Source organism: Tasmannia lanceolata, unplaced genomic scaffold, assembly GCF_043159265.1.
Source record: "Tasmannia lanceolata isolate RefF3 unplaced genomic scaffold, GAP_Taslan_0.1 ptg000037l, whole genome shotgun sequence".
Taxonomy (NCBI): Eukaryota; Viridiplantae; Streptophyta; class Magnoliopsida; order Canellales; family Winteraceae; genus Tasmannia; species Tasmannia lanceolata.
The window spans coordinates 3,045,468-3,059,029 of NW_027518714.1; the positions used below are offsets into that span (position 1 = coordinate 3,045,468).

The following is a 13,562-nucleotide window of genomic DNA, read 5'->3' on the forward strand; positions in this document are numbered from 1 at the left end:
AGAGTTCTAAGTTTGCAGTGGAAATAAGAAATTGGAAATCCACAGATCTGGCAGTTTCCTTCATCCTCTTTGCTCCTCAACCTCTCCCCTCCACTAGGAAGTACCCCCTTCCCTCTGTGTCTCCCTCTACATTAGCTGCCGATCTATTCAATTTGTATTGAGAACTCAAATCCAAATCCAAATACAAAATGGGAGGTATCCAAACGGGCCCCGAAAGTAATGAGAGCTAGTGGAATTATATTACAGAATTCTACTTCTTACCCAATGTTTTGGTCTGAGCTTTTGAAGATTTTTGTTATAGGACCCAACACATGAGATTGGGGCAAGCCAAACAGTCTTGATTTCAAGTCTATTAAACCATGAGCCCATTTAATCTTAAATATCGTCGTAGATAGCCATGATAATTGCTGACCGTCCAGATGGAATGCGGCCTGTCGACGGAACAGTGTCTGCTGAACAAATATCTCATTCACAAAATTGAGGCATGCAAAAATCAAAATTCCTGAAAGATATCTTAGAGGAGATCATCATGCTTAATCAAAGGTCTGGAATCATCCTATTAGAGTGGGACCACATACGATAGCTGGATTTATGATGACCAACTATGGATCATAGCAATGGGTACATACATATGTTGATTCCTTTTCTTAAGCTCGGTTTCTCTTGACACGTAAAATGGGATTGAAACAAATTTTACGCCCATTTTTAAGTGGAAAAACTGCGCCCCTTTCTAAGTGGCAAATAGGCATAAAATTTGTTCACGCCCAATTTACGTAGAAAGAATCCAGGGTAAAATGCCCGGGAAATGTTATCAGCACTACTGTATTTTGATCATAGTTTTAAATTTCGACCGAAATCCGAAATTATTGACACCGAAAGGCATCAAAACCGAAACGGTCATTTATTTCAGCCAAAATTTTGGAATTTCGGTCGAAATTTTGGTTTTTCCGAAATTTGACCCAAAAAATCTGTTTTTTTAATATTTCACCGAAATTTTGAAATTCCAGGGGCCGAAACCGGTACCGAAACTGAAATTTTAAATCTTGATTTTGATGACTGCAGTCCTCGCATTACTAAAAGTACTGTATGGCCCACACCATAGGATGAACCAAGCCATCCATTAGATGGGCCACAACCTAAATAGGTTGTGCCACAAAAATCATTTCCATAGGATGATCCTAGCCGTCCGATCTATAAATTTTCCATAATATCAAGTTCTTTTGCAGATCGGAAGGTTAGGATCAACCAATGGAAATGAATTTTAAGGCACAAATGGACGGTTTGGATCATCCTATGGTGCGGGCCATACCATACTCTTAGTAAAGTGAGGACTGCGATCATCAAAATACAGTAGTGCTGAGATAACATTTACAAGATAACCCTCGTACCAAACAATCCCATCAGACTGGTATTAGACAGGATGTGATGTACGGCTCATATTTCACGAGCCATACTTTGCAGCGGTCCCGATTGTTCCACAGGACAGCGTGAGGGTTGGAGATTACTTGCGAAATTAGGGCGCGCTTTTCTCCTTTTTCTCTCCGACGTGAAGTCAATTTTCCAGTACAACACACACCGAAAGAGAAACATAAAAACCCTTTCTTTCTCTAGAGAAGTAGAAACTGCCTCTCTTTTCTTCTTCACCAGAACAAATCTCTCAAACGATCAAACGAAAATGGTATATACTAACTCTCCCCTCTCTCTCTCTCTCTCTATAGATATTGAGATGCTTTTGTTTTTATATAGTTTCTTCATTTCGTCTTTGCTTCTTCTCTATTTGTATTTTTCAGAGCACCGAGTCCGTGAATCCGAAAGCATACCCTCTGGCTGATGCTCAGCTTACTATAACCATTCTTGATCTTATTCAACAAGCTGCAAACTATAAACAGCTCAAGAAGGGTGCTAATGAAGGTTTATAAAAAAAAAAAAACTTACTTTTTCATCTTTCTTTTGCTTGTTTATTTACTTTTTGTGTTATTCAAGGGTTTTGGGTTTCTAGGGTTTCTGATTTTTATTTGTTTTTCAGCGACCAAGACACTGAATAGGGGTATTTCGGAGTTTGTAGTCATGGCGGCTGATGCCGAACCCCTTGAAATCCTTCTCCATCTGCCCTTGTTAGCCGAAGATAAGGTACCCATTTTTTTTTATTTTTTTTTCTTCTCGATTTAGTTTTATATCCTGATGAGTTAGATTATATGGACTATTAGGTTTTATGTAATTTCATTTTTATGCTTTTAGTTCTTAAGAGTTTGATCTGTGTGATTTTTAGCTAGTGATATTGAGCTCCATTAAAAGCATCCACTCTTTAAAAAAAAATCAGTTTTTAGCATTCGGTATTACATTTTAAGTAATTTTTGGCAGGTGATTGTAGTCCAGAATCTGCGAAATTTTAGATTTTATTTTTTCATGTGTTGGGTATGTTGTTTTTTAACATAATCAGTGGTTTTTAGTTCACTTAGGCTCTCTTCGTTGTTCGTAACAACTGATTGTGAGCCCCAAACCCAATGTTCGGTTTGGGACTCACAATCGGCTGTCAAAGTCTCAACCGAACAGTGCCTTAGGCTCGTTTGTTTTGGATTTTTTGAACCAATTATGAGTCCAAAACTGATTATTGGACTCAAATTTAAGTTTAATTGTAAGTCCAATAATAAGTTTTGGACTCGCAATCATTTCTCAAAATCCGAAGCAAGCAGGGCCTTATAGACATTACTGATTTTGGTTGTTTGACAAGTATAATTTAGGACGTGCTTAAGCAGATGCCTTTTTGGAGATATGTTGTTATGCTTTACATAGCATTCCGAGTCTTTATTTATGTATTGCAATTTATGTATGTCTGTTACTCTGCTTAGCAGAGTTCTTCAATGAGAGGATATCTTCATTTGCTTATTCTGTATTTAGGTGAGAGTGTGGGACTACTATATAGTATATACATCAATGAAAACTATTTTGGATTGCATGTTGTTCTCTGGTCGACTAATAGAATCTCAGTACATCACATTCCGTTGTAGTTCTTTCTGTATGAAAGTTTGGTATGCTCATTATTTGGATTGATTGAGTTCTTCATTTAACTAATATATGGGCATCCTTTTTGTATCTAGGTGTGATCTATTATTATTATTTTGATGATAACTATGTTAGAATACCAGACGGCATAACTATTTTGATAATTATGGCTGAAGTAGTAATAGCAAGCATGGATTAGGAATCTGATTATAATAATCTATTGAGTTTTCATGACATATCATTCCAAGCTATGTTCGTTTGGTACTAGATAGATTAGAGATGTGAGACGCTTGTTATGATCTATTATTGCCAGTTGCACCATGGAGCTGGCTCCATGATCCATGGATTTATTTTTTATTTGATAGGAACTATTGTCGGACATGGATAGTAACCATCTGAAATTAATAATAGTTAATAAATATTTCTCAAGCTCGTTTTGTTCTGTTCTCTCTTCTTTTTTTTCCTATTCTCTATATTCTACTATGGTAAATGTGAGTCTATGTTATCTTTTGAAAACTCGGTAAAAAAACAACTCAGGTTCAGCTTATACTGTTATGAAACATATGTGCACAACAGTTATTTTTTGACGGCCCTAGAATATTTATCTTCAAACATACATGAATCATATCATTTGCAATGTTGAAAAAAGCCACCGGAGCATGGATTGAAGCATGAATCGATGGGTTGGATTCATTAACCAGCCGTTTTTTTATGATTTTCCTCTTGTGGTATTCTTATAGATGAATAGGCTTGTAAGTAGCAATTTTTGAGCTGGATCTACGGTTATAATGTACATAGATTTGGTATCACATCTATGTATTTATGATGTAATTAATGGTACGACATTTTGAGCCATCAATTATAATTCAAAAAGAAATTACTGAGCCATCAATAATGCTTTATCATTTTGTTGTTTCATTTTTTTGTATTTTTATATTTTTCTTTAAATTATATGCAAAAGCATCACAGATATATTCATTTGGCATTAGAACCATGCATCTATGGCATTTTTAGTGGGTAATTAGTAATATTTTGTTATTTTTTACAACTTTATCTCGTCTTTAAATAGTATGTAAATGTAGATGCATGGATCGCACTAGATCAATGCATCTATGATGTTGATAAGTGAATCGTGACAGCACAATAGTCACTAGTTGATCAACTTAAAGTTTATCTACAACATTTTGCTTTTTCTATATTTCTCTATTTTTAGTATCTTTCTAAATTTCGTTTCAGTTTGGAGAATGATTCCTGAATGTTTCACCCGAAATTGTTGTATCCTGAAATGGGTTTTTAGCTCCATTGGAGCCATGACTAGAAACCAGGTTTTTTTTCCGTTTCATCTTGAAACGGAATGGTTTTGGCTTCCTTGGAGTCATAACCAGAGACCAAGTTTTCGATCCATGCCTTTATGGGTTGGGAATTTGAAATTGTCCCAGAATCAGTTTTAGGAATGAATTTCTTTGTTGACTTTTTGGGATGTGATGCTTTACACCTTAGGCATCAGTCACATGCCCACATGAACCATTAACACTCAAAGCAGAGGGATGAATCACACCAGTCACTAGTGAGAAGCTTTTGCAGACAGAAAGGAATGCATTGATGGAAAAGAATCACACCAGTAACTTGAATGATGCTTGAATTTTTATTGAGTTCAGAGCACAATTTAAAAATTGGAACTCGATCTGGACTTGAGTTGGTCTTGAACATGGTCAAGTATTGGATTGACTTGAAAAGCTTACGCTGTTATCAAATAATTAATGAGTTCTTGATCGACATTTTAGACTATCCAATGAAGTTTTTCAAATGGACATCAATTCTTTCTATAATTCATCCAAGCAAAAAGAGTACCAAAGTGAGGTGTTTTTTTTCCTGTACTCAATTTGGTTTTGGGTGGGGGGGTTATAAAAATTGAGCCTCCCCTTAACCTGAGCTAGTCCATGTGTATAATACATAATAAAAAGTTAGTAAGATTATATTAAATATTAATAATCATTGTTAAGTAGGGACTTTCAGTAGGTTAGAATTTCAGTGAGCTTGAGTATGCTTATACTATGTGTGATATGGTTTAGGGTGTTTGAAATTAAAGACTTTGATTGGAGGATTGCTTTGCCTTAAGTGGCCTTTCTGTTCACCATCTAGGGGATTTTCCATTGCCATAGCATCTCCATCTTTTTTAATGTTTTCCTGTTTATTATCATACTCTTGTTCTGTTTCAATAAAGTTAAAAAGAGAAAGGTATGGGAAGTAAACAAGGGAAAAAGAAGTCACTGAATAGGAATTCCAATACTCAATAAAAGTCGCAGAATCTTTTTTGGGTGAATCCATGTTTTGACTCAATTTTTGATGAAATATATCAAATTATTTTTCACAGTACGAGATATATGATAAATATGTCTTGTGAAGTTATTGGCTGTAATTTTTTTTTATCTAGGATTCTTGAAGGATCAACTAATAATCAATGAAAATAAACCAGTAACTGTAAAATTTTGTTGTGGCAGAACGTCCCATATGTCTTTGTTCCTTCAAAGCAAGCTCTGGGTCGAGCTTGTGGAGTCACAAGGCCTGTGATCGCTTGTTCTGTAACGAGCAATGAGGGGAGCCAGTTGAAATCCCAAATACAGCATCTCAAGGTACGTGCATGCGTTTTATTCTCATATCTCAATTTTATTTTTCATTTTATACTCAGTTGACATCACTATCTATATAGTTCCACTCTGAATTCTTACTCGTGAAACATAGGATGCCATTGAGAAGCTCCTAATCTAGATATGAAAACCTTTCGGTGTGATGGGCCTTGGGTCTTAGAGCATGACTTTCCAGAGGCTTGGACTGATGGAATTTGTTGTGACAGATTTGAAGTGAGTATTTTAGCTTTTACTTCTTTGTTTCATTCAGCTGAGTGTAGTATGTTAACTTCTTAGGCTGCTTTTGCTGAAAATAAGGATGTTTGGTCAGAACTGCTTGTTTTGGAATTGCTTGTTTATTAGAAGCTTATGGGAAAGAACATATGAGTAATATTTTTATAAATACTGTCATAGTTAGAGACTGAGTAAGATTGCAATTGGAAGTAAGATAACATACAAATTATATGGTGTGTTTATCTGATTAGATAAAAAACAGAGAACATTTGGAAATGAGAACAAGGAATATGGTGTGCTGTGTTTATCTGGTTATATTAAAAACAGAGAAGAACAGTTGGAGATGAGAACAAGGAGTATGATGTGTTAGTTGTGTATTGGTTAATTACTTTTATACGGTTCCTTAATTTTTTTGAATTAAAAATAGAGCCAGTGCTTAGAAATCAAAGGTATTTAATAGATATAAATAAATTTAAATCTATAAGCTATTTAAGAGTTGTAAAGGAATTTATATTGTACTTAATTAATATAAGGAGAATTTTATATCTATGTTTATAAGGTATTTAAGAGTTGTAGAGAAATTTATATTTATAGGATATGTAATGGTTAAAGGAAACTTTGCGATTACAACGTTTTAATAACATTTGGCCATGCAAGTTTTTCCATTATATTTAGATGAGGAATGCTAAACTGAAGGGTGTCGTTGCAAAAACCAGCCGCAAGGGTGCCCCCATTGAATCCACTTCACCCAATGTCCATTTATAATAGTACTGAAAGTGTGAAGTGAGGTGGATCCAATGGGTGTGCTTATGGCTGGGTTTTTTCAAAAGCGCCATTTGGTTTAGCATTCCGCTTAGTAGTTAGAAACTTAGAATAGATATGCATTCCGCTTAGTAGTTAGAAAAGATATTGATAGATTACAAGTATAAGATATTGGGTTTTATATTGTGTGAATTTAACAGCTAAAGAAACTTTACAGTTATAAGGTATTTAATAGGTACATGAAACTTTAAATAAGCTTGAATACCACCAGGTTTTCCCATTATAGTTCGAACAGATAGATTAGATTTAGGGAAATGATTTCAGCACTCCAATGTTTTGATAAACATGCGGTCCACATGTTTTGAACTCATTAATGGGTTCATAAAATCCAATACAAACAGGGACTAAGGCATTGTACGATTTGGATTTTGAGAATTGATTATGAGTCCAATACTGTTTATAGGACTCAAAAGCCAAAACTGTGTTCATTTTTTACACTAATAATCAATTTTGAACACAATCAATTCTGAAAACCCAAAATGAACAGGCCAAAGGAGTTTCATTGTATAGTAACAAGTGAAATCAATACGGTGTCCGGGCATGTCTTCTTCAACGTAGAGGCTGGGACCACTTTTTCAAAGAATTGCAAAAATTTTCTGGAATTCAGAAAAACTTTTCCTGAATTTCTTTCTTTTCCTTAGTTTGATCACATAAGAAAAAAAAACGTTAACTTGAACGGCCTCACACACGGAGACAATCATTCAGAAATAAGCCATACCCATGCCATTTCCCTCTAGATTGGGAAACGAATAATTTTTCCAAGGAAAATAAAATCGACAAGGAATATTAAGGAATAAATTTTCTTGTAATCCAAACAGGGCAAGGAAATGATATATTTGCTACCTTTTCTTCCTCAAGCCACGGGGAAAAGGGTAGTAAGGAACTATGGATACACTAGAGTGGGTGGCCGGGTGAAGAAGAGGGGGTGAATATATCACTTCCCAGTCTAAATCATTTATCTTTCTCCTCTCACACACGTTGATGTTATATCTCTATATGGTGGGTCATAATCATTTTATCCTAAAATATGGTAGTAATGAGAAGATCATTCAATAATGGAGCTAGTTTTTTTTAAGTTCGGATAAGTAGACGAATTATTGAACATGTGGTCCCTATTGTACTCTTACTTGCCCTAGAGTTTAAAGAGAGGAATGCACACTATCAAATAGGAAACAAAACCTTCTAATTTTGTTGGGTCCACCTTTGTTTATACGAATTGTCCATCAGATTAGCCCTCTTAAATGTCACACCTTCTATTCTCTAATTAACATATGGATCAAGGTTTGAACGTCCCAATGTGACAGATGTGGTACTGATATTTGATACTGACACTACCTTGTTTTGATAATTGCACTGACCCATCTTATCTTTTACTATTTAAATAGCTGCAGTGGCAAGGTTTGAAATTTCGGCCGGAATCCGAGATCCGAAATTTTGGATTAGTTCCGAAACCGAAACTGAAATAGGCGAAATCTACCAAATTTCAGTCGAAATTTCAAAAATTTAGGCGAAATTATTGATAAAATAATATTTTTTTATTCGTTTACCAAATTTCAACCGAAATTTCTGAAATTTCGGCTAAAAAAGACATTTCGAGAGCTTCTCCAAATTTCACCAGAAATTTCAGAATTTCAGCTAAAATCTCGGTTTCGGTGAGGACCGAAATTACCACCGAAACCGAAATTTAAAACCTTGGTAGTGGTTATTACAATTCCCAAAGTATGGTAGTGCCAATATCAGTGTGAACTCACCTCGTCGTATATGTTTTAATCAGATGTCAAAAGTTATTACAATTCCCAATAGCTCTCAATAGTCAGTTAAAACATCCATGATACGGTGGGTTCGTGCCGGTTATCAAAAGATGTTTGTGCCGTTATCACCCGCCTGTACTAAAATTGATGGTTTCCTTGAGCTGCTATGGAAATCGAGAGTGAAACCGGGCGTGTAACCGAACAAATCCTCCACATGGCATGGGAGGGGTAGTTTTGCCATTTTGTGGGATAAAAAGGCCAAAAAATCAAGGAGGCAGATTGCTAACATTTTCAAAGAAGATTACAACTCTATTTGACATTTGATATTTTTCCCATGGAATTTTTTTACACCTCATGAGCTTGGGTGGGACCACCATTTTACACCTTATGTTTTCATACAGTGACGCCCACTGTTCTACAACTGGAAATGATATAGTCGCCCCCCTTTTCTTCACTGGGCTACCCCCTTGTCATGTAAAAGGTTAATCATAAGTCGTAGCTCTCGTAACTCATAAATGGGAGAATATATCCCTCCCCTTTACTACCCATGTTTTGATAAGGTTGGGCCCACTCTCACCATCAAACACATGCATAGTTTGGGGTCCACCATTTTACACACCCTGTCCCTCTTGTTTTGATGTGGCGGGGGCCCACCATTTACAACCCATTCATAGCAGCTGAACTGTCCTATATATTGATGTGAGAGTTTTTGGCACAAGAGATCCAACGTATGAGATGGTCTGGATTAACAAAAGGTGGGGCCATGTCGTAGTGAAAGTGAAAGTGAAAGTGAAAGTTACCCCACGAGTTAAAAAGTGGAAATCAAACCGGAACAGTTGTTGTCTCGTGAACCCTCTCCCTCGAATCCCTCCATGCATTTTTATTCTTCTTACAACGTATGAAAGAAAAGCTTCACGTGCGTCTCTCTGTTCACGAGCAAGTGTTCCTTAAGCAAACGAAAGGAAGCTTTGAGTGGCAGAAACGTTATTTCCCAGAAGACATGTGTGAGTGCATATTTCCCATTTCCTATTTTAAAAACAGAGGCACGGTACACCAAACAGACATTGAATTTGGTTTTCGGCGTAGAGAAGAAGAAAGCAGCCCAAAACAAAAAATAAAAAGCATGTCCGTGCAGGGAATCATTCGTTTTCTATTTACTTACAAAATGAAAAGAATGTGTAGAGCAAAATTCAGAAGAAAAAAATCCCATGCTCCACCACACTCATCACCCATCAGTGTAAAGACGACAGAGACAAAATAAAGTTGATGGTTTGCCAATTGCCAATCATATTTCTTTTCTATCTTTTTATCTTTTATCAAAATGAAATTCCCCTGAAGTTCTGACAATTCAAGAGGGGTATTTCTACGAGGCCATCCAAAACTCACATTGATTAGGAGATCTTAGCCGTCCAATTAGTAGACATTCTCTCTAGGTTAGGAGCTTGATATTCGGTCGTCTTACATGGTTAATTTTATCAGTACACCCAAGCTTTAGTGGGTCACGTCGGTTGAATGAATATGTGGGGAGTGAGATTTAATGGGCAACTAATTAGGAATGGATGGATATTGAACTGACCAACGGTGACGATCAATTATAGGGTCCTGCATGGTAACACGTACCTGCAATCAAGACCGTTGACCCTATTGATAGACTCGGTTGCACAAACTTGTTGTAGAACCATGCCTAACAGGTATCCCATCCAGGAGATTAAGAATTATGCTTTTTGTTTGCTGAACCCTAAATGAGGTTTGATGGATCATGGACTTTAATTTGGCTGGACTTCTGGTGCCAGATTAATCAACCCCAAGAAATATACAAGAGCATCATATGAAACAACAACTTAAAGAAGCTAAACAGAGAAAATCATCTCAGGGAGGAAGGAAATCCTCACCAGCGAAATTAATCCGTTGAACTCAAGCTTCTACAGCAAATTATTATTGCCAAAACATGATTATTTCTTAATCTACCGCTCAAAACACAGTCTTATCTGTTAGGTTACACAAAGGTGGTGCAAACCACGTACAAAAATACATTTTCTTTTCAGTCACCTTTAGTTACATTTTTAGTCACCAAACCATCCCCATTGTACATCTGGCGGCCCTCAGTGATCCTAGCCGTTCAATCCAGGCACTCAGGCTCCTACTATTCACACTGCTGCCAACTTATTTTAATATAAAATTTCACAAATGATTAGTGACGTAATGGAAATTTGCCCACTGACCGATGATCATTAGTGAAATGGGACCACCTTAATAATGAATATAGGCCCACCCATCAGATCAATTGAATACACATCTCATCAGATTTATTGGCATTCATTACTATACAAAAATCCGTATTATAGGGCACACATCTCTAGGACAAAAACAACCCCCCACTAAAATTTAAAACAATAAATAAAAAGCTTTACTTTTCCAGCTGGAGCCTGTCCTCACCCCAAAGTAAAAGCAAACGTCAGTAGCAGGTCCAATAGCCTTTAACTCTTACTTAAGTGCCAACTGGACATTGTCTATAAACAGTTGTAATCCTCCACGTGTCACAGAAATATTCGTGGAAATCCTGAACCCTGCTTTTACAGAAAGACATTACGTACACACGTCCCTCTCAGCTCCAGCCAGCTCTGAGTTGTGGCAACGGCTATTTTTTCTTTTTTTTGATATTTTCACCAAGATTAAGATCCTACGTGGACGATGACATGGCACGTCACGACGGAATGACCTCGTTGACGTGTCTCGGTGAAACTTGTCGGGGAAGTCTATCAAACTACTATAAAATGAAGAGCTTCGCAGTGGTCTTTCTGCAAGAACTTTCTTTTTCTTCCGAGCTCTCTCAAATGGCCTTGTCTTTAGCTTCTCAGTCTTTTTTTAGGTGTATTGTTTTAGTTATATGTTACTTCTCTGTAGCTGTTCTTGCTGCTGGCAATAGCTCTTCGAGCTTTGATGAGCTCTTTCAGCCAAGCTGGGCTTCGGATCATGTGATGTATGAAGGAGAGGTTTTGAAGCTTAAGCTCGATAGCTCTTCTGGTAATATAAATGGAGTTCTGATTCTTCACTCATAGGATTCTGATCGTCTTTTTGTTGTTGTTGTTGTTTGTTTCCTTTCTTTATATCTTGATTTTCTCTCTGTTTCTTGGTCATGTTTCTCTTGTGTCTACGTACAATTATCCAAATACGATTTTCTTTTCTATATTTATGGCTTCTGTTGATTTTTTAGCGGTTTTCGTTGTTTTTTTTTTTTGTTTTCTTGGTAGTGTACTCTGATTTCTTGGTTTTCTTTCTAATCTTTGGTTACGCTGCAATGGTTTTGGCTGCTCTTTCATCTTCAAATCCTTGTTTTCATTCTCATTTATGGAAGATGACGTATTTCTTTTATATATCTTCGATTGATGTTAGTTTTATAGCCACTCTTTTGATTTTCTCTGTTTTCGCCACGAATATCTATAAATCTTTTCCATTCTTCTGATTTCTGCTGGTTTAAGTGTGGGATTTTCTTCTTTATGGTTTCATTCCTGCAATAATGTCTGTTTATCCTTCTTCTGCTCAATCTCCTCTCGTTATGTACCATCTCAAGTTCCTCCAAGATTTCTTTCTTTCTTGTTTGATCTTTTTATGTTTTGTTAATAAAGTTTCTGTTTCCAAATGTCCAGGTGCCGGATTCTCGTCCAAAAACAAATACATGTTTGGAAAAACTACGATCCAGATTAAGCTCGTTGAGGGAGACTCCGCTGGAACTGTTACTGCCTTCTATGTAAGAATCCAAATCCAAAACAAAAAAAACCCAAAGAAAGTGACTCTTTTACTTTCATAAAAATCAACAATACGAACTCGATGATTGCTCTGAAAATTTCAGGTCCCATTTAAAGCTTATTTATTGCAATTATTTAAGATCTATCAGAGCATTTACTCATAGATTGTAATCATGGGTACAGATGTCATCGGACGGTCCAAATCACAACGAGTTCGACTTTGAGTTCCTAGGCAACACCACAGGTGAACCCTACCTGGTTCAGACCAATGTGTACGTGAACGGGGTCGGGAACAGGGAACAGCGTTTGAACCTTTGGTTCGACCCTACCACTGATTTTCATTCCTATTCCATCCTTTGGAACCACCAACATGTCGTGTAATGCTCACTACCGCCACTTTTTAGTTTACTAAAATAGAGTGTACTTATCAAAACGAATGTGTGAATTAAATTATGGGCGGCCCCACTCATTTTTTTGCAGTTTTATGGTGGATGAGACCCCGATACGTGTGCACACGAACAAGGAAAAACAGGGATTGGCCTTTCCAAAGGACCAACCAATGGGGGTGTATAGCTCGGTTTGGAATGCGGACGATTGGGCGACTCAGGGAGGGAGGGTGAAGACAAACTGGGCCCACGCTCCGTTCATATCTACTTACCGCGGATTCGACATCAATGGTTGTGAGTGTCCCACGTCATCATCACTTGAGGAGAATACGAAACGGTGCAGTAGCACTAGCGAGAGGTACTGGTGGGACCAGCCAGTTATGACGGAGCTAAGTGTGCATCAGAGCCATCAGCTAATGTGGGTCCATGCCAAACAACTTATTTATGATTACTGTGCTGATTCTCAGCGCTTTCCGGTCTTGCCTGCAGATTGTGACCCTCGATGAGAGAAAGAGAAGGAAACAAGAAAAGAAAGAAGAGGAACAACATGGGTTGCTGCTGGTTATGTTCTTATCATGGGGATAAAAATGTAGTGGGTTTTGATTGGGGGTTACATTGTAAAAATGGGTAGACAACGACATGATCTCCATGTGTTTTTTTATTTGTCTTCTTCGTTTGGGCTTTTGTTAGACTTCGTTGTTTATGTAAAAATTTACAAATTCACTCTCTCTCTCTCTCTCTCTCTCTCTCTCTCTCTCCCACACACACACAACACACACAAGCTTTTGCGTTCTCACTGGACGGAGCAGTATTAAAATGCACTCATTGGGCAATTCTAACCCCCCTTCCATTGGCCTCCTATAAATTGGATTGTGAGAAAACGAAGCAAAGGTTTGTACTAGGGGGTGAAATTGTCCAATGGGAAGTGCAGGACCCAATAAAGATACAAGTGGGTAAAAGGTATCCCGGTGGAGCCACTTTGGTAATGATCCA

General features: G+C 37.1%; 2 protein-coding genes across 2 annotated transcripts; both read left to right on the plus strand.

The window, feature by feature from the left end:
• Positions 1 to 1,520: 1,520 nt before the first annotated feature.
• On the plus strand, positions 1,521 to 6,055 carry LOC143860230 (uncharacterized). The gene is made up of 5 exons (XM_077370791.1): positions 1,521 to 1,678; positions 1,791 to 1,911; positions 2,027 to 2,130; positions 5,505 to 5,636; positions 5,746 to 6,055. The coding sequence occupies exons 1-5, from the start codon at positions 1,676 to 1,678 to the stop codon at positions 5,770 to 5,772; spliced, it is 387 nt and encodes a 128-aa protein (XP_077226906.1). The 5' UTR covers positions 1,521 to 1,675; the 3' UTR covers positions 5,773 to 6,055.
• Positions 6,056 to 11,118: 5,063 nt separating this feature from the next.
• On the plus strand, positions 11,119 to 13,297 carry LOC143860229 (xyloglucan endotransglucosylase protein 6-like). The gene is made up of 4 exons (XM_077370790.1): positions 11,119 to 11,461; positions 12,085 to 12,185; positions 12,367 to 12,560; positions 12,664 to 13,297. The coding sequence occupies exons 1-4, from the start codon at positions 11,134 to 11,136 to the stop codon at positions 13,073 to 13,075; spliced, it is 1,035 nt and encodes a 344-aa protein (XP_077226905.1). The 5' UTR covers positions 11,119 to 11,133; the 3' UTR covers positions 13,076 to 13,297.
• The last annotated feature ends 265 nt before the right edge of the window (positions 13,298 to 13,562 follow it).

Coding starts and splice junctions, on each gene's coding strand:
- LOC143860230 (XM_077370791.1), top strand. Junction 1,912..2,026: donor CAAGAAGGGTGCTAATGAAG/GTTTATAAAAAA, acceptor TTTGTTTTTCAG/CGACCAAGACACTGAATAGG. Junction 5,637..5,745: donor CCCAAATACAGCATCTCAAG/GTACGTGCATGC, acceptor CGTGAAACATAG/GATGCCATTGAGAAGCTCCT.
- LOC143860229 (XM_077370790.1), top strand. CDS start 11,134: ATGGCACGTCACGACGGAATGACCTCGTTGACGTGTCTCGGTGAAACT. Junction 11,462..12,084: donor TAAGCTCGATAGCTCTTCTG/GTAATATAAATG, acceptor CCAAATGTCCAG/GTGCCGGATTCTCGTCCAAA. Junction 12,186..12,366: donor GAACTGTTACTGCCTTCTAT/GTAAGAATCCAA, acceptor TCATGGGTACAG/ATGTCATCGGACGGTCCAAA.